The following is an 18,380-nucleotide window of genomic DNA, read 5'->3' as shown; positions in this document are numbered from 1 at the left end:
TTATAACTGCCTTTCCTTGGGCATTCAGAGTTGTTTTATGCCACCTATTTACTTCATGAGACTAATTTTAAAGGGGTTAAATTCTTTGCAGCTTCTTGTAAGAGTAGATCTGTTAATAGTGGTTCTTGTGATTGATATACCTTTTTAAAAATACTAGCTGGATATAATGGATGGATTTGTTGTTGTTGTTGTTGTTGTTTCCCTGGTCATGGACCGTAATAAATGCATATATTCATTCATTCATTCATTCATTCTCTACCTTTTACTGTTGTTTGCTTTTTAGATTAAATTCTTGGAAGATCCATTTTCATGTATGATGACAGTTGTTGCTGAGGCAGATAAGGGTAACAAGAGGGATGGCTACCAATCTGTATGGATTCTTCACAGTGACAAGAATGAAGCTCGACTGCATATATCTGCAAAAACAATTGACAGCACTGCATGGAAGGCAACTGTTAACACTATCATATCACCTACTGTAACCCAGGTAAAGATGTAGCCATCTGCCGTCATTATGAAGCTCTGCTCCTTCTTTCCCTGTCTTTCAGAGGGTGACTAAGACCTAGCTTTCTAAACAAGCCTTTCCTTATGTTTGATATGCTGTGTCAGTATTTAATGTGGTTTGTTTTATTGCTAGGTAACTAGCAGAGATCCTGTTTTACTGTTTTATGTGATTTTTAGTATTTTAAAAAAATTGTTTGGTGTTTTTTAAAAAATTTTGTGATTATGAAGTTATTACTTGCTTCAGTTCTGGCTCTCAAGCAGCTGTACAACAGGCTGCTTGCACCTTCAAATGCTAGGCAAGATTGCAACAGTTAAAACTCCTAGGCCCTCTGGCCCTTACATGGAACTCAGCAACCCTTCCCCCTTATGAGGAACAAGGTTGGAAGGTGGTAAAAGCCATGTAGGAACACTGAGGCCTACCAGTTCTGAGGTAAACTGAAGCAAATTAGAAAAGCTGAGACCTATGTGACTGTCAGAGACATGAGTTAAACCATTAAACTATAACTAGCCTACTCGCACAGAGCATCTGTGCGCTATTTGGGGCCGGCTGTTCCCCCCTCCCTCCTGCCCCACTTTCCCTCCTCCTTCTCCCTCCTGCCCCACTCTCTTGCCTCCCTCCCCCTCCCTCCTGCCCTCTCCCCTTCCCTCCTGCCCCACTCTCTTTTTCCCACTCACCCCCTTTCCAGTCGCTCCGCTGCTTACCCGGCCACTTTCTTGTCTTACCGGCTGTCCCACCGGCACCTACCGCCCCTGGCGGCCAGGCCAGGTTATGCTGCCGCCACCACCGCCTTCCCCTTACCCGGGACGGCCTGGCCTGCCATCCCACCGCCTCTCGCACCCAGCAGCCATGCCGGGCTTTGCTGCCACTGCCACTGCCTCCTCCCCCTTACCCAGGACAGCCTGGCCTGTGTAAGGAGGAGGAGGTGGCCAGCCGACCTGGCAGCCAGCTGACGCCACCTCCTCAGGCCATTTTGCGGCCTGCCACCACCATTCTCCGCCATTTTTTTTTGCCCTGTACTCTTGCCCAATGCCAGGAACTCTTGCGAGAGTTCCGCTGCCAAATCCTGGGCGCACATGCCGGCTAAGAGAATTAAATATATAGATGGTTACCCTTTATTTACAAGATATTTCTCCTCTGGAAAAGATTTCACTAGTCAGATGTAGCTGGGCATGCCACCTAGAGCTCCAAAATAAATAACACATTGAGGTTGTTCACATGACCAGGTGCGCAGGGGGGGTGGTATGGAAGGCTGCTTAAACTCACCCCCCCCCGATAAGTGGTTTTGTGTTCCCAGAAGTGCGAATTGCACTCCCAGAGGAGAAACACTGTGCGGTGCAGTGCGCAACTCTGGAGGCCGGATGATGCATCCCAGCCTCTAGGCCACAATGCACCACAATGCATTTGGGGATTCCTCCAAGAGATGGGCACTCTAGACTCCCTGTATATGGCTGTGCTGGAAGCAGTCCATGCTTGCACACAATCAGGTAGCCAGAGTTAAGGGAGCACTCTCTCCCTTAGCCTCAGTTAGCACCTGAGCTAAAAAGCTGGACTAGGCACCACCAGGATCAGGCCCGATCCCGGCGTTTCTCACTCACAGCCTAACCCAAGCTGGGCATACCTAGCCTGGGTTTGGCTGCGCTGCTGCGCATGAGAACAGCCTCACTGTAAAACCTTAATAAAATGCCATTATGTGTGTTTTTCATGAACAATGATTTATTAGTAGTGTAATGTGTTAATGTATTAAATTTATCTAATATATTTATATACTGCTTTTCTAAGCAATTTGTTCTAGAATTTATGGGTAGCATTCAGACTACCCATCGAAATATATGGGCCTTAAGGTAGTAAAGGTAACTCTCAGTCATTTCAGTGGTGTTTCTCATGAGTAAATTTGTCTGAATGCTACCCCATAATAAACAATAGCAATTTTGGAAAGCAGCATTATAAGAAAACAACATAGCTGATAACAATACAATCTCAACCCATTTAAAACAGATAGCAGGTTAAATTAAAGGTTTTTTTTACACTTAAGAGTGCATCTCTTCCTACCCATGAGTATTTTTGGTTACTCCATGTGTTATTGTAAGCTGCCTTGAATAGCTTTCTAGAGAGATGGGGTACAAAGGTTATAACATATAAATAAAACAAGGAAGCTTGTTGCAACCACCCAGGCTAGGCAAAATATACATATTAGCATCACAGAAGAAATACTAGTGTTCTTAACATTTTTATCTAAAGTGAGAGTAGCTCCAGAGAGAGCCCCTCAAATCTCTTTCATTTAACTGGTACAACAAGAGATGATAAAAAGAGATATCTTATCCTTCTGATGAACTTTCATTAATTAAGAACTTGGATATGGCTTGATTTTGGCCCCTTATTTGAATGTTGCAAACATGGCCTTCTCCAGCTGCATGCTGTTTCACTTCACATACTCCATGATGCAAAACTAAGAAGTCTCTGTTGCATATATTGCAATGAGCTTCCAAGCATTATCATGCATTTTAGACAATCAACAGAACTCCCTTTTCGCATTCACCTGCCTTTTTTGGCTGGAGATTGGGTGGGAAAAGATGCCATGACAGACAGTGAGGCTATTCAACTCTAGGGAAAGACATCTGCAGAATGGGTCACACCTTCACCGTCCTGGCTGCTCTCGGCTCCACAGGGCTCAGCTTCCTCCCATCTCCAGCAGAGGCAAGGGTGAACTTTGGGCTCCAAAAATAAGCATCATCATGGAGGAACCCTAATACAATCTGCAAGAGTGCAATCTGCTATCCAGCCTGCAGGGCTGAAGAAGACTGCTTTCCAGAGGCCTGCAACATGAAGCTAGCCTCTTCATTGGGTGTGAAGTCAGTGACTGGCCTACCTCAGAGTAATGAAAATATAGAACAAACTGCGTTCTTTATTAACTAGAAAAAGAACAGGTACATATTAATGCTAAACAAAGAACCGTTCTTTGAAACAAAGAACGGTTGGCAAGCCTAATTGTAGCACAGGCCTTTCACAGCTTTTCCAAGGCCAAATATACAACAAGGGAAGAGGCTGCTCTGCCCACACTGCCTCCCTTCCTGCTCCCAATTCTCCTCACAAACATTATGACCAAAGTGAGCATGTGCAAAATTGATGTTACAATATCACCTATTTTCTTAATTTGTAGAAATTCAAAACATATTTTCCACCAAAGAACCTCATACTGAAGACTGACCATTTAAAGAAACCTTTCCCAAAGAAAATGAGTCAGTCGGTGCTTTCCATTTGGATGTAGAAAAACCCATTGTAAAGATGGGGCAGTGGCAGGGGAAGAGAAAGACCCAAACATGGTCTTGAGGTCTGCTTTTCAATTTCTGCTCCTCACAACTTAGTCATTTCCCCACAGAATATTTAAAAAAAAAAAAAACTGACACAATGTTTGTGTAAATGTTTCTCATCTAGCATGAACAGTGCAAAGAGAAAGCTTTGAGAAGCTTATTGCACAGATGAAATAACATGATAAAATGCTGTTTTATCTTTCCACCTATCATGCACAGGCACTCTCATGCCTGTGTAATTTATTTATTTTGCTCATATTATTTAAAACTTTGTGTGGAGAGATATTGTTTCAGCCCACAGTGCTTCAAACCTTTCTCTACAGATCTTTTATTTTTTTATTCATTCATTCAGTCATTCGATTTCTATACCACCCGTCCAAAAATGGCTCAGGGCTGTTTACATAGAGAAATAATAAATAAATAAGATGGATCCCTGTCCCCAAAGGGGTCACAATCTAAAAAGAAACATAAGAGACACCAGCAACAGTCACTGGAAGAGGTACTGTGCTGGGGATGGATAGGGCCAGTTACTCTCCCCCTGCTAAATAAAGAGAATCACCACATTAAAAGGTGCCTCTTTGTCAAGTTAGCAGGGGTTAGTAATTAGTAATTGGGCTTTTTTTTCCCCATTGCAGGTCAATGTGCAGATGGGATTTTGTTGCTGGGATTTTAAAAGTTCCATCTAACACACATTAAACCGGAATGTAACATACATTCTACAAATTGCTATAAATTTGAATAACCTTCATTAATGTTCAAATATCAAGCATGCACAAAGGGAAACCCAGAAGTCTTGTTTCCCTCTTTTGGCAATGCACTCTGAGAGCAATGCATTAGGCTGTATAATTTTACACACAGCCAGATGAGAGTTCCACGACTGGCTGTCAGAGATGGGCGGTATCTAAATGTATTTTAAAATAGGTATTTTCACTACTTTTGTATTTTGTATCTAAAATACATTTGTTCAGGTATTTTGTATTTTTAAAATACATCACTGAAACCAAAATACATCAGCTAATAATTGCTTTGGGGTTTTTTGCTTCAGGAGGTGACTTTTTATTGCAAACAAGCAGGCTATTAGCATCAGCAACCTCAGATGCTCAATTGAACAACCCACTCAGTTCTGTGTTGTATTTGTAGCAACTCAGCAAGCAAGTTCTTAGGAGGCACACCCTTTCACTCTAGGATTATCTGATTAGAAGTAGTAAACAAGGAGAAAAGCAAGTGATAACTGGCTTGTCCAGTTTGACAAGGCTAGTGTCTTTCAATGATCAGTGACACCCATCTTGGGATGCAAATTTACCCCCCTCATGTCCTTGGAAGGCGGGAGGGTTTGCAGACGTGTGGATTAATTGAAATATGACTACACATTGTCCTTCTCTGGTCTACAGTACAGCAATCAGCAAAATGCAGTTAGGAGGACAAGAGATAAATAATTATTTTATCTTCTTAAAAACTCTTTCCATACACTTTGGGCTCTGGGCTAGCTGGGAATCAAAGTCTGATTCCCAGCCAGCAGCTACCCTGTTTGTTAGATATTTGGGTGGGTGGAGGGCTGTTCCATCCTGTGTACTGTATTCTTGTGTAGGGTTGTGGTGGGGGAGAGAGTGGGAGATTTTCATTTGCTTCCTAACTGCAAAGTGGTGAGAGAAACTGAAAGAAACTTATGTCTGTGTGACTGGGAAAAGTCCTATGTGTAGGGTCCATTGCCCATCCAGTCCAGCATCCTGTTTCATGCCTCTGAGAAGCCTACAGGCAAGAGCTGAGGGCATGCCCTCTCTCTTGCTGTTGCTCCCCTGCAACTGGTATTTGGAGGCATCTTGCTCTGAAGTGCCTGGAGCTGGCTACACACAATCTTGTAGGAGTAAAAGAAATGCTTATATCTGTCATGCTAGATTGCTGGAAATGCTTTGTTATGTTTTTTGCGTGTTCATTTTATGGGAACTGTTTGGGGATCTGATCCTGTGTATGTTTCGTACTTTGTTGTGCTATTCCTAGTATGCACCATAGGCTATGTAGGCTACATGATGAGTTACGATTCTAGTATTCCCCCAAACTCACTGGTGTTTAAGCCATCCTGACTTTTTGGATGTTGTGTGTTTTCCCATTTTCAGCGGTGTCCAACAGCAGAACACTTTCCCCACTGGAACAGGTGGGGGGAGGAGGGGATGTGACCAGAATGGGCCTTTGTTTGGCTTTAAAACACATTCCAGTTTCATATCAGAACTTCCCGCAATTCCAAAAGCCAATTTTGGCCTGGAATTGAGGGAAGCCCACCACTTTTGTGAGTTATCAAGGCTATTCTCGTGACCACGTGAAACTCGACTAAGGGAGCCTAACTCAGTTTCACGAGTCCATGTGCTGCAACGGGAGCTGTACGGCTCCCAGCAGCAAACTTCCCTAAACCCCCCTCCCCAATTAAACGAGGTTAGAGGAACACGCGCTTCGCAAACCCCGTTATTCTGATCATGAGTCGCCATGGCATGGCTCAGCACCATGGTGACACATGAAGAGACCCTCAGCTGGGAGGCTACAACAAGCCTCCCAGCATTGGGAGGCTCCCCAGAATGCCCTGCACACTCACATGGGGCATCCTGGGTCTTCTGGGGGCCAGGAGGCCCCTGATCCCCACAACCCCAAGCGGCTCCATGACAAAGTTGGTAATCATGTGGGTGGCTGATCTGGCCTCCCAGGGAGGGCTGGATGCTTGCGGGGGGGAGAGCGGGTCAAGCCCATTCTCCCCACCAAACCCCTTCCAGCTCTCCACACTGCTCATGTGGAGAGCCTTATTTCTCACTTGTTTGTCAGGAATCTTCTTCCTATTGTTCGGAAAACTCTACCTTGAGGGAGAAACATTAAGCTTTTGATTGTTCTGCCTATCTCCAAGAGGGGATACTTAACCTCAGGTTAGGTGAGGGGAGGGACTTGTAAGGCTGCTGTTTCCAATATGCTACTTTGCTGTTAGTTTTGCTTTGTTAGCTGAGACCAGGCTGCATGGCTCCTGGGAATGTGCAGACTTCAGCACGATCCAAGCTTTTGTTATCTGAACTGCAATTTGATACCTAAAAGCTATCCTGTCTAACACCAGATAGGAAGAAATGTATCTCATGTGTGCATTTTTACCATTTTGCTTTGGTTGCCTGTGAACTGGCCTACTTTTTATATCTACTTAAATAAACTAGGTTTTTATTGTTTTAAACTTGATCTGGCTGGAAGCGTCTTCCTATGTGCCTGCTCTGGCTACATGCTCCAAAGAGGTTTTAAGGCATTTTTTCCATATTTTGAGTTCACCCTGGTTCACCCTAGATAGAACAGGGAAGGTTTTGATGTTAGTTTTGTCCTATAGGAGACTGGTGGATTCATTTAATTCAAGTAAAAAGTTACTTGATTTTTATTTTAGATCGTGGTCTTCGGTTTACAGAGTGAAAAGTATATTCCATTTTTAAAACTATGTGATCAATTGTTGATGAAGAGTGATATCTAGAAATATAGATAATGAATACATATAGATGAATATAGGAATTTGAAACAAAGAACTTCAGGTATAGGCTAGAACAGTAGAACATCACTCATACATCCCTTCTTCAATCTGTAAGAAATGGTGCAGCACAAATTAAAATTTTAAGCTGGTCTTTAATTAAATATGAGCTTTAATTAAAGAGCAGACTTTGTCCAATGTATTTTGATGCCTTTGATAAAACCTGATATCGAACTTTGTAAAATGCATCTCTCTTGGGTCATAATATGTATAGAGCATTTTCCCTAGTGTAAAAAGAACAAGGTTGGCCACAACCACTATGCTGCTGTGCATTTTTCAAACTGAGGTGGCTGCCAGCAGATATTGGTTGTGTACCAAGTATTTTGTATTTTGTATCTAAAATACTTTTCCTGTGTATTTTGCCCATCTCTCCTGGCTGTGGAAGGCATATAAATATGGGAAGCTGATACATAGGCAGTAATGGAAATGCCCTATAAATGGGAAACTGATGCATAGGCAATAATGGGAAAACTGAAACTGGCCCTGTAGTACCTACTAGATGTGGACCTACACATCTTGAAATCCATTAATGTGGACATATCCCACCAGCTGTTCATGGCAGCCCATGAGGAGCATGACATGCCACAAAGAATGCCCTATCTTGGCATTCCACCAAGAAGACCTCATGTGAGAAATCAATACTTTAGGCAACCTACTCCTCAGTCAGTACAGTTATAAAGTATTGATTTAGAAGCCATAGATATAGCTCCAAATCCTGCGCTCAATGAAGATATTATTTTATTAAAATAACAATTAGATTTTCATTTCATTTGATACTGTTTCTTTAACTTCTTTCTAAAGGCCGTTGTGTGTAGTGGTGAAAAATGTGAGGACTACAGATTTGAAGTAAAATCTTACACTGGCCAAGGTACATATCCATCCATCAAAATGAGGATGAAGTGGAAACAATCTCCAGCGGCACTTATCCTAAGGAAACCAATTGCTTGGTATAGAAATGTTCTCATTTGTCATCATCCTATTTGTTGAACACTTTGGTTTAAAAGGCTTTGACAACATCGTATCTTTGATTTCTTTTAGGGTTGTGCAGTCATATCCAACTGTGGCATACATTTTAGGCTATTTGGAAGGTTGTCGTAAGGATTCTTATCAAGAGTTTGTGCTGAGAATGACGGAAAGAACACCATATACAGCTGATCTCTACGTTCAAGTTCATGAGGTGTGTGGGCGTTATCTGGTTTGTCAACTCTAGAGGTTGTTATCATTACCAGCTCTACCTGGGCTAGCACAGCCCTATTTGGGTCATGAGAAACACAGGGATTGGTCCCAATCCTGGTGCTCTCCTCAGCCTGGCAGCCCAGGTTTTAAACCCAGGCTAAAAGTGAGGGAGGAGGGTGCAGACGCCCTCCTCCCTCACCACCCGGCCATGTTGAAGCTCAGGCTGTCAGCAGCCCAAGCTTCCATAGAGTTGGGCAGAAAGAGCACCCATCAGTGGAGGATCTGGCCAGCTATCCCCCCTCACCCTTGCCACTCCCAGAGTGCTTGCCCACCAGTCGTGTGAGTGTGTGGTACAGTACTTTGGAGCCTGGAAGCAGCTCCAATAGTGTGGGGGAAGGCAAGCTGGCTCCTGCCTTTCCCATCCCCAGCCCACCCCAGCTTGTAGGTTGTGTGAATGACCCTAGTCTAGTGTGCCTTTTGTCTCTGGAAAATCATTTGGGCTACAGAGTGTATAGAAACGGGACTCCCAGGGAACAGATTCTAACCAGATAAGGCACTGGCTGACATGTTCCACAGCATTCTGAACTGCCTGTACTGTTGCAGGCTCCTAAGACTACAGAAGTAGCATGCCTGCACTCCAGGAACACTGTTTAGATTGCTTCCAATTCCAGGCATATTGGTTTTGTGAGCTGAAAGAAGCAGCATGCTGCAAGGCAGATCCAGTATGCTCTGCCCTAGTCCTGGGACTACTATGCACCACTCTTTGCTATAGCAGCATAAGCTTTCTCCAATTTGTCTCTGACTGGCAGGGCCATGGAGGAGGCCAGGGTCAGCCAGGCCAGGAAACACTAACAGTTACAGTGGAGGTGAGGCTGGGGCTAGCATTCCTAACAGTCCCGTATTATATGGGAAGTCCCATATCTGAAGCAAAAAAATCTATTGTCCCGTATTGTCCCGGATGCTGTTTCCCCCATATTATTTGCAGAGCCTGGGGCTCTCTCTCATCCCTCAATGCATTTGCACTGAGCCCTTTGAAGTCTGGGTGAAGTCAATATTATAAGATGAAAAGAAGCCCCAACTGTTCTGCAAATTTGCAGGAGTAATTGACTGGGTTTATTTACATCTTGCAAGTTGCTAATCATTTACCTATCTAATGCAAATAGACCCACAGACTCCTGCTAACTGACTCACCACTTCTGATAGATAAAGCAGCCTTTCAGTGCGGCTTTCAGTGACAGCCAGGGCAAGACAGAGCAGGGATGTAGCGTGAAGGGATGTGTTTATTTATTTATTATTTATTTATTTGATTTCTATTCCGCCCTTCCAAAAATGGCTCAGGGATGTAGTGTGAAGCCTGGGGGATTGTCTTAATTTTTCACCTGCCACTTCACCCATGTTTAAGTGGGATGGTCTGGGTGAACAAGAGGTTTTGTGAAATCATGGGGCTTGTGCAGTTTTGTTTGGGGTTTTTTACAAATGCATTGCAACTCAGGCTTCTGATTACCCCTGAGATGACCCCACCCCCAGATGACCCACCCACCACCAAACACACTTGTATCTCCTATTCAGGCAATTGAATGTTGTCAACCTCAGCTAGGGCATATGGGTTGTTGTTTTAGACAATGCTGCATTTGTTGCTTCTCTTCTCCCTGCTAAAGCCTTTTTTATTGCCAGGAACATGTCCCTTAGGGCTGTGGCTTTCCCATTCCCCTGCCCTCAATTCTGGGCTGCAAGCCCAACCTTATACACAGCTAGTTTACTGGCTGTCTTTGCAAGGACAGAGCTCTTGCTCCACCCTCATAATAACTGACATGCAGCACAGCCTTACTTGTCAGGATAGAAATAGATCCATTACTGAGTTATGTCAGAAATTTTGCAAGAAATCTGAAGGAAGTAATATCACATATAACAACTAAACAAATGCTGAGCACTGGAGATTAAAAACAACCACACAAATAAATTACTGGGGAAAGGAGTTTTCATTAATATGCAGTAATGTCTAAAACAACAAGCTACATGCAGATTAGTAATGAAAATCAATGTACAGATAGATTTGTAAAGAATATGATACTTTTTAAAGGACATTGAAGAAATAAATCATACCCCTCAGTAGATGTAAGATAATTATGATGAAATAATGAAATGTTATGTCAAAATACAACCTTTGCCTATAGCCAAAACACTTTTAATTTATTCATTATTTGCTTCTAGAAAACCATTTTGAAGGAGACTGTTTGTATTCCATTTTCTTTACCCTCGAGACAATATCCACATTATCACATATTACATTATTTATCAAAAGAAAATTCCACTAATTTTGCTCAAGAATTACTATCATTGATATCCAGAGGTGAAGGTAAGGGTGTCTAGCTTTTATACCAAATCAGTCCTTGGATTTGTGAGCATTATCTTTGGATTACAACAGAACTTTTCTGCACCCTTAATCATTTCTAGCTTTAGCTCAACTTTAATATATTTCATATCATATTGTTTGAAATTGTTTTCATGGATGTTCATAGTCGCACAACTATACAGCTGTACAGGATTTAAGGTAGATGCAATTAGAATGGCTTTAAACTGAGATGTTTCGAGGCACTTGAGCAGAAGTGAAAGATTGACCTGGTGAGGGCCACAGGTTTCTATTCAAATCCAACATTCAGGCAAAATCTCTTGGTTTCCTAAGGCAAGGATAGGCAAACTTGACTCTCCAGCTGTTACTAAAGTAATTAATTGCAGCTGGGGAGTTGTAGTTCATCAACAGCTGTAGAGCCAAGATTGGCTTCCCCTGCTTAAGAAATACATTCCAATTTGAAAAGAGGCAATTAAGTCTGAGAGTGGTCTTCCACACGACTGACTATCACAAGGTCATGGCTATACGTGTTAGCTACTATATGTGATAGTGACATTTACTCTCTTTCCAGATGTATGTGAGATGGATGAAAAAAAAATTAAAACCTTTGACAACAAGATATTCTACAATTCACTCAAAGATGATGGATTCCTAGTAGTCGAAGACTGTAGCAGATCTGCTGATTATACACCACAATTCAAAATTAGGACAGTGAAGCCTGATCCTAACCTTCCAATGCAGCTTTTGTTTACTACAGGTTCAATGTAAGTTTTACAATGCTTTTTGAATTGATATCAATAGAAATGGGGTTAAATTTAACTTCCATTAGTTTTTCAGGATGCATTTCAAAGGGCTGAGGTTTTTTTAGTTTGTCTTCTAAGAAACAAGAGGAGCTTGCATCTTGGAGCACTAGTGGAGCCAGACCAGGGGTGGCCCGTGTCCGGCTGCCATGGTGGCCCCGTTCGCACCACCCCCTACTAGGAATGTGCAAACCGGCTCAATGTTGAGCCAGTTCGACACTGAGCCGGTTCAGTTCAACAGTCTGGGGTCGAACCAGACCACCCCCTGTTCAATCCGACGCCAGACCTAACACCCCCTGAATGTTCAGGGGGGTTGCAAATGTCTTTCTGTTAAAAAAAAATTTTTTTTAACCTTACTCCCTTTGGGGTAGTTGCTGGAAGTGGCGGGGAGGGTCCGCCGAGGTTCCCCCTGCTGGCTTTCTTTATGCCCCCCTCCAGCCAATTCGGCCAGCAATACAGCCAATTTTTGGCCTTCCCTGCTTGGTACGGCAGCCATTTTGAAGGCCACACGCCTGTGCGATTGGCCTCTGCATGGTCAGCCACATGGCCCGCCACCTCCAGCAACTCCCCAGAAGGGAGTAAGGTGGGGAAAATTTTTAATCAGAAAAATGTTCGCAACCGCCCCTGCCCCGACCAAGGGGATGCCTGACTGAACTGGCCCAGTTGGGTTTGCGTCTGGTCCAGACCCAAACCAAACTGGGCCAGCCAGTTCCATGCACACCCCTACCCCCTACGTCTGATGACAGATGTGGGGGGTAGCCACACCCCCGCATTTGATGTCAGACATGGGGTGTGTGGTCTGGCTCCTGAATGGGGCCATGCAGCCCCATTCGAGAGTTAGGTCCAGGCCAGTGCTGCATTTGCAGTGCCAGCCATTTAACTCCCAAACGGGGCCGCACGGCCATGCTCGGGAGCTAAACCAGCACCCCCGCATCTGACATCAGACAAAGGGGGTGTGTTGGGGCTTTGAGGCATGGCCCCTGAGGGGCAGAGGCCCAAGTTCTTTGAACCTGGTTGCCCAGTGGTGACTACGCCCCTGTCTTAGAGCTTCTCCAGGCATTCAGTATTTACAAGATTTTCCAAAACTTAAGAGACCTAGGTTTGAGAGACCTATGCACAATCACTTTGATTGTGTAGAGGACAACTCACAGATCTCTCACACATTAAAAACTATGAATCGCAATATATCTGAGCTATGGTTTGCAGTATATTTTTATTCACAAGTTTTTATTCTTGTGTCTATGTGTTCTTATGCTTGTATCTTATAGTTTTTAAATTAGATTTATTTTATATTTTTAGCTTAATATTTTAACTGTCATTTTTATTGTATGTTTTTAACTTTTGTAAACCACCTTGGGGTTGTTTTTGATGAAAGGCGGTATAGAAATTCAACAATAAATAAATAAATAAATATCTAAAAGTGTAACATTTGTTCAGCATCTGAACCAATGTAATCATACTTCACAGACCCAGTGGTCTGCAGTGGGAAGAAAATTGTATTTGGATGTGGGGATTCAAGACCATGGATGACACTTCCATGAGGCAAGGTGAAGCAGTTGCCTCAGATAGCAGATATATTGTTGTGCCATTGAGGCAGCAAGACACCATCCTGTTCTCCACTTTAAAAAATAAGGGAGAAAGAGGGGAAGGAGGATGCATGCAAGGGGATAGCACACTTGGTGCCCTGCTTTAGGCATACAGAGGTCTTGAGCCACCACAGTCCAGCCATTGAATTCCTCCTCATCCTTGGATCTCACTAGTGAGCCTAAACAAGACATTATCTCTTACCATAAATGATCATGTTTTACTAGAATTGCACTTTGAATTCAGAGGATGCGTAGGTTACACACATGCAAAAAATTGGACAAATGTTACAAATGTAATAAATAAGGGGAAACAAATAGTTTCAGTCTACCAATAAGGAGGCCAGGATCTTCATTCAGGCCTCCCTCTGTTCCAATAAGGCTGTCTCTTGCCCATCCTAAAATGTCTCTGGTCACATGAAGAAAAACGCTTTCATTTGTAAATGCCCATAAGCAGAGTGATAGGTAATATAAGTAATACAGAACTATTCTAACCATTCGCTAGTGGTTTTGAAAAATGATAGAGAAATAATAATAATAATGGGAGATGCATTAGAAATAATTGGAAGATTGCTCTTTCAGTGCAACATGGCCCATGTGCTGCATATCTGCTTGTAAGCTGTAGGGCCCACATCAGCACACCTCCAAAAGTAAGCTGTGCATTGGGTTTGTAAAAAAGCACAACAGAGCCCTGGGATCCAGACGCAATTACTTTGATGGGATCTGTTAGGATCTATATTGGATCAAGCCATCGTGGCAATACTGTCGGTGCTTTAAGAGTTGCACAGTGAATTGATACTTCTCTTTCCCTCTCCTGCCAAGCCCCTGTAGTGATACAGATCACTACTGCCTGTAACTGTGAAAACCATGGAGGAAAAATGAGTTTTCATGTTGGTTAATCCATTTTTGTCACCTTCTAACAAAGTACACCTTTTGCTTTTCATCCCAAAGGGATATCAAAATCTTGGATTCATCTCTTCAAGTGTTACTTAATGGAGAGCCTATTCTAGTGAATGAAAACCGGTATGAGGACAACAAAGGTACATTACTCATGCATTCCCCCCCCTAAAATTATAAGATATTTCAATTCAAGACTTAAATGCTAGCACTCTGAGAGTCTACTTTTCTTTCTCAGTATTTATTTATATTATTTAACATTTATATCATCTCATATGCAAGTCCCTGTGTGGTTAACAATCTAAAAACACAGCTATTAAAACATTAACACAACTGAAACAGTTTAACAAAGTCCCAGGGCAACCCCCCAAAAAAGTCCGGTTTCAAGTTGCCACTAACTGAGCTGGTGGCGACCACAACCGGACCTCCCCAGATGATCTTAATAGGCGGCGGGACTCATGAAGAAGATGGCGTTCTCTTAAATACATTGGACCCAAGCCATTCATGGCTTTATAGGTAATTACCAGCCCATTGTATTTTTCCCGGAAACTTATCGGCAGCCAGTGTAGTTCCTTTAAAATGGGTGCAATATGATCTCTTCAGGTGACCCCAGTGACGGACCTGGCTGCTGCATTCTGTACCAACTGCAGTTTCCAGACTACATACAAACATAGAGCGCATTGCAGTAGTCAAGTCTGGATGTTACCAGCATATATTGAATAAATAAAATAAATCTTCACCACTGTTTTATGGTCATTTATCTCCAGAAATAGATATAACTGGCATATCAACTGAAGTTGATAGAAAACCCTCCTGGCTACTGCCTCAGCCTGAGAGACTAGGGAGAGGTTTGTGTCCAGATGTACTCCCAGACTATGTACCTTTTCTTTCTGGGGGAAAGAGCCTACAGGACAGGTAGATCTAAGCCACTTCCTAAGTTCCGACTCCCACAATGAGTACCTACGTCTTGCTTGGATTCAGCCTCAGTTTGTTTTCCAGCCAGTTACCACCTGCCCATCCACCAGTTTGTTCATCCAGCCCATTACCAACTCTAGGCAGTAGAGTTTGGCCATTTCCTGATGAAGCTGACATGAAAAAATAGATTAGGTGCATATTGCTGCCACTCTATGCCAAATCCCCTGATGATCTCTGCCAGGGGTTTCATGTAGATCAGGGCTGCTCAACCCGCCCTCTAGATGTTGGCCTATAACTTCCATAATTCCTGGCTATTGGCCAACGTGGCTGGGGATCATGGGAGTTGTAGTCCAAAAACAGCTGGGGGGAGGCTGATGTAGATGAATCGATTAATTAATTAAAAGAAAACCCCTTTAATTATTCAGCAGCCCTATAAGAACATAAGCCATACCTAAGCCATAAGTGAGATATTCAATGAGTATTATCAATAAAACTGTGACTCCCATGTTAGTTAAGTATCCTTCCTACAAACTGCAGTAAGTAGAAGGTGACATCTCAGAATCAGAAAGTCATAAAAATCTGGCAGAAACAAATCTTTAATCTGACCTTATTCAGTAGGCAAGAACCATTTTAAAAAATGGAAAAAGTCTACATGTAAATGAAAGATTTCTACATGTCTGCAGTAATTAACAAATTTTATTGTTCTAGAAATAGACAAACTGGTTAAAACTATTTCATCTCTCCACAGTCAACTTGGTCATTTACAGAAATGACACCACTGTTGTGATTGAGTCTTCAATGGTGAAAGTGATGTATAATGGTTTCACACTGCAGGTAAGTCAAAGCCTGCCACTTGTATGCTAGTATCTCCTGCTTATTTCTTTAATGCATTGCACTGTAAGAAATGCATTTATCCATTTATATACAAAAGTAAATATCCATTATCCATACAGATAATAGTTCCTCCTGCAATGAGAGGCCGTACCTGTGGACTCTGTGGAGACAATGATGGAGAAATACAAAATGAAGGCCTGATGCCAAATCTAGGGCTGGCACAGAATGATACTGCATTTTTCCATTCTTGGGCTTTGAAGGTTTATAATGAAAGTGAGTTGAGTTCAAAAATTTTACCTGCAACAAATAGTATAATGCTTGGTTCAACTTCAGTCCGCCAAAGATGTAGTCCTTTGCATTTCACACACTTGCACTGTAATGTCAGCTCTTGTACTTTTATTAATACTGAATGACAATGAATAATGTTCAGTACTACCAAACTAGTAATTTAGAACTGTACTCTCTTAACACCAGATCAGTCCACCAAATGCTGGTTAGGAAAGAGCAGAGTGGACTTCTCCCTCCTCGCCCCTTCAGGGCGCATGCAGAACATTTGCCATAGACAGGATAAGAAAGAGAAATAATCACTTTGGTATTCTCATCAAAACTCACCCTAGCAAAGGAGAAATGGCAACAAAGATGATTGATGTGAAGAACTTCAGCAAAGGTTCATTTTTATAACCTAGATATACTCAGAAGAATCCATTGCTAAAAGAGCATGAGAAAATGAGCCTATAATGCCTTTCTGCTTAATAAATTGAGCTAGAAAGCTTCTGGACACTTTCAATTGCTGACAAGAGGTCTGTGACAGGGAAAGCTTTCTAATAGCAGGGAATGCTGATGAACCATAATGGTGAGCCATTATGAGTCAAGTCGAAACTCTAGTAAGGTTTGGGCTTGGTTCATAATGGCTCATTTTGGGTTTTTTTAACTGGAGATGATTGTTTCTGATACTCACCCACCCCGGTACAATCACTACATACAACTAAATAGTTGCATTTCAGTTGAGAAAAGGGAAATATATGCTTCCCAATTGTGCAGTGTGTAATTATTACTCCAGTGTAATAAAAATTGTATCCCCGTAGAATGAGAACACCACCATCAAGTTGCATTCACAAGATGTCAATTTTCCCCTATTCCTTATCACTAGTCAGAGAGTGCCATACCATCATTTTTATACAATTTCTTGATATCCATAATATTTGGTACTAAAATGAATATGCTGAAATGTGTAAAAGGAAGATACTGAGATCTATAGGAAGATAGTGAAATGTGTGATTGGAAGATACTGAGATACTAGACTTTACATGGTCACAGCTTTACTAAAAGGCATAACTTCATAGAACGGGTGGCCAAGCCAAAAGGGTGTAGTAAGAATAAGTGACAATAGCCTAGAGTTTTTATCCTGTTGGATTCTCAGGAAAGGATTGGCACAAACTGACCAACAGCAGCATCCTCGCTGGATGAGGGAGTCACTGCCACATGTAAAGACTTCCAAGGCTTATGCATTCTTTACCCTCTAAAAAGAGATTGTGAGAAAACCAGAGCCCATGTAATCCTTGAAGGAAAGGTTTCCTTCACAGAGCAGTCATAATGTGACTTCTATCCCAAATCATTTTAGATATACAACTGAAAAAAGGAGGCAAATGAGTAAAGTAGTACTATAGATGGAACGTGCATTCTAATAGTATCTATGCATCAGGATTTCATTACAGTTTATTGTGCTACTGATGCATTGGTGTGTATGCATACATGTGTGTGCATGCACACATACACTTGCGCGCACACAGACACGAAAACAAAAACAGGGCATTATTGCTATCTAATATAGATCAAGTTGTTTTATTAGGTGATGCAGTGGGGAAGTAACTTGCCTAGGAAGCATGAGGTTGCTGGTTTGAATCTCCGCTGGTATGTTTCCCGGACTATGGGAAACGCCTATATCAGGCAGAAGCCATATAGGAATATGCTGAAAGGCATCATCTCATACTGCACAGGAGAAGGTAATGGTAAACCACTCCTGTATTCTACCAAAGAAAACCACATGGCTCTGTGGTTGGCAGGAGTCGACACCAACCCAATGGCACAACTTTATGCTAGTAATACATTTTGCTAGACAAAACGACAGACAGACAAGCAGTACAATTTAGCAGCAAACTCTAATCTAAACAAAGCGTATGGAGTACGCTGGAGAGGAGAGCTGGTCTTGTGGTAGCAAGTATGACATGTCCCCATAGCTAAGCAGGGTCTGCCCTGGTTGCATCTGAATTGATGTGTGAGCACTGCAAGATATTCCCCTCAGGGGATGAAGCCGCTCTGGGAAGAGCAGAAGGTTCCAAGTTCCCTCCCTGGCTTCTCCAAGGTAGGGCTGAGAGAGATTCCTGCCTGCAACCTTGGAGAAGCTGCTGCCAGTCTGTGAAGACAATACTGAGCTAGATAGACCAATGGTCTGACTCAGTATATGGCAGTTTCCT

The 18,380-nt window shown here is 42.5% G+C and overlaps 1 protein-coding gene across 1 annotated transcript in view; it reads left to right on the top strand.

The window, feature by feature from the left end:
- The window catches only part of LOC128321998 (vitellogenin-1-like), a 68,071-nt gene that overhangs the window by 48,428 nt on the left and 1,263 nt on the right, over positions 1-18,380 (top strand). Inside the window, exons 24-31 of the mRNA XM_053242650.1 lie at positions 284-487; positions 8,153-8,298; positions 8,390-8,528; positions 10,739-10,883; positions 11,449-11,641; positions 14,212-14,300; positions 15,821-15,906; positions 16,026-16,179. Of these exons, the coding sequence (XP_053098625.1) occupies positions 284-487; positions 8,153-8,298; positions 8,390-8,528; positions 10,739-10,883; positions 11,449-11,641; positions 14,212-14,300; positions 15,821-15,906; positions 16,026-16,179 (1,156 nt within the window). The remainder of the gene's footprint in view (positions 1-283; positions 488-8,152; positions 8,299-8,389; positions 8,529-10,738; positions 10,884-11,448; positions 11,642-14,211; positions 14,301-15,820; positions 15,907-16,025; positions 16,180-18,380) is intronic.

The sequence above is a fragment of the Hemicordylus capensis genome, chromosome 4 (genome assembly GCF_027244095.1).
Source record: "Hemicordylus capensis ecotype Gifberg chromosome 4, rHemCap1.1.pri, whole genome shotgun sequence".
Taxonomy (NCBI): Eukaryota; Metazoa; Chordata; class Lepidosauria; order Squamata; family Cordylidae; genus Hemicordylus; species Hemicordylus capensis.
This window is presented reverse-complemented; position numbering and strand designations above follow the sequence as displayed.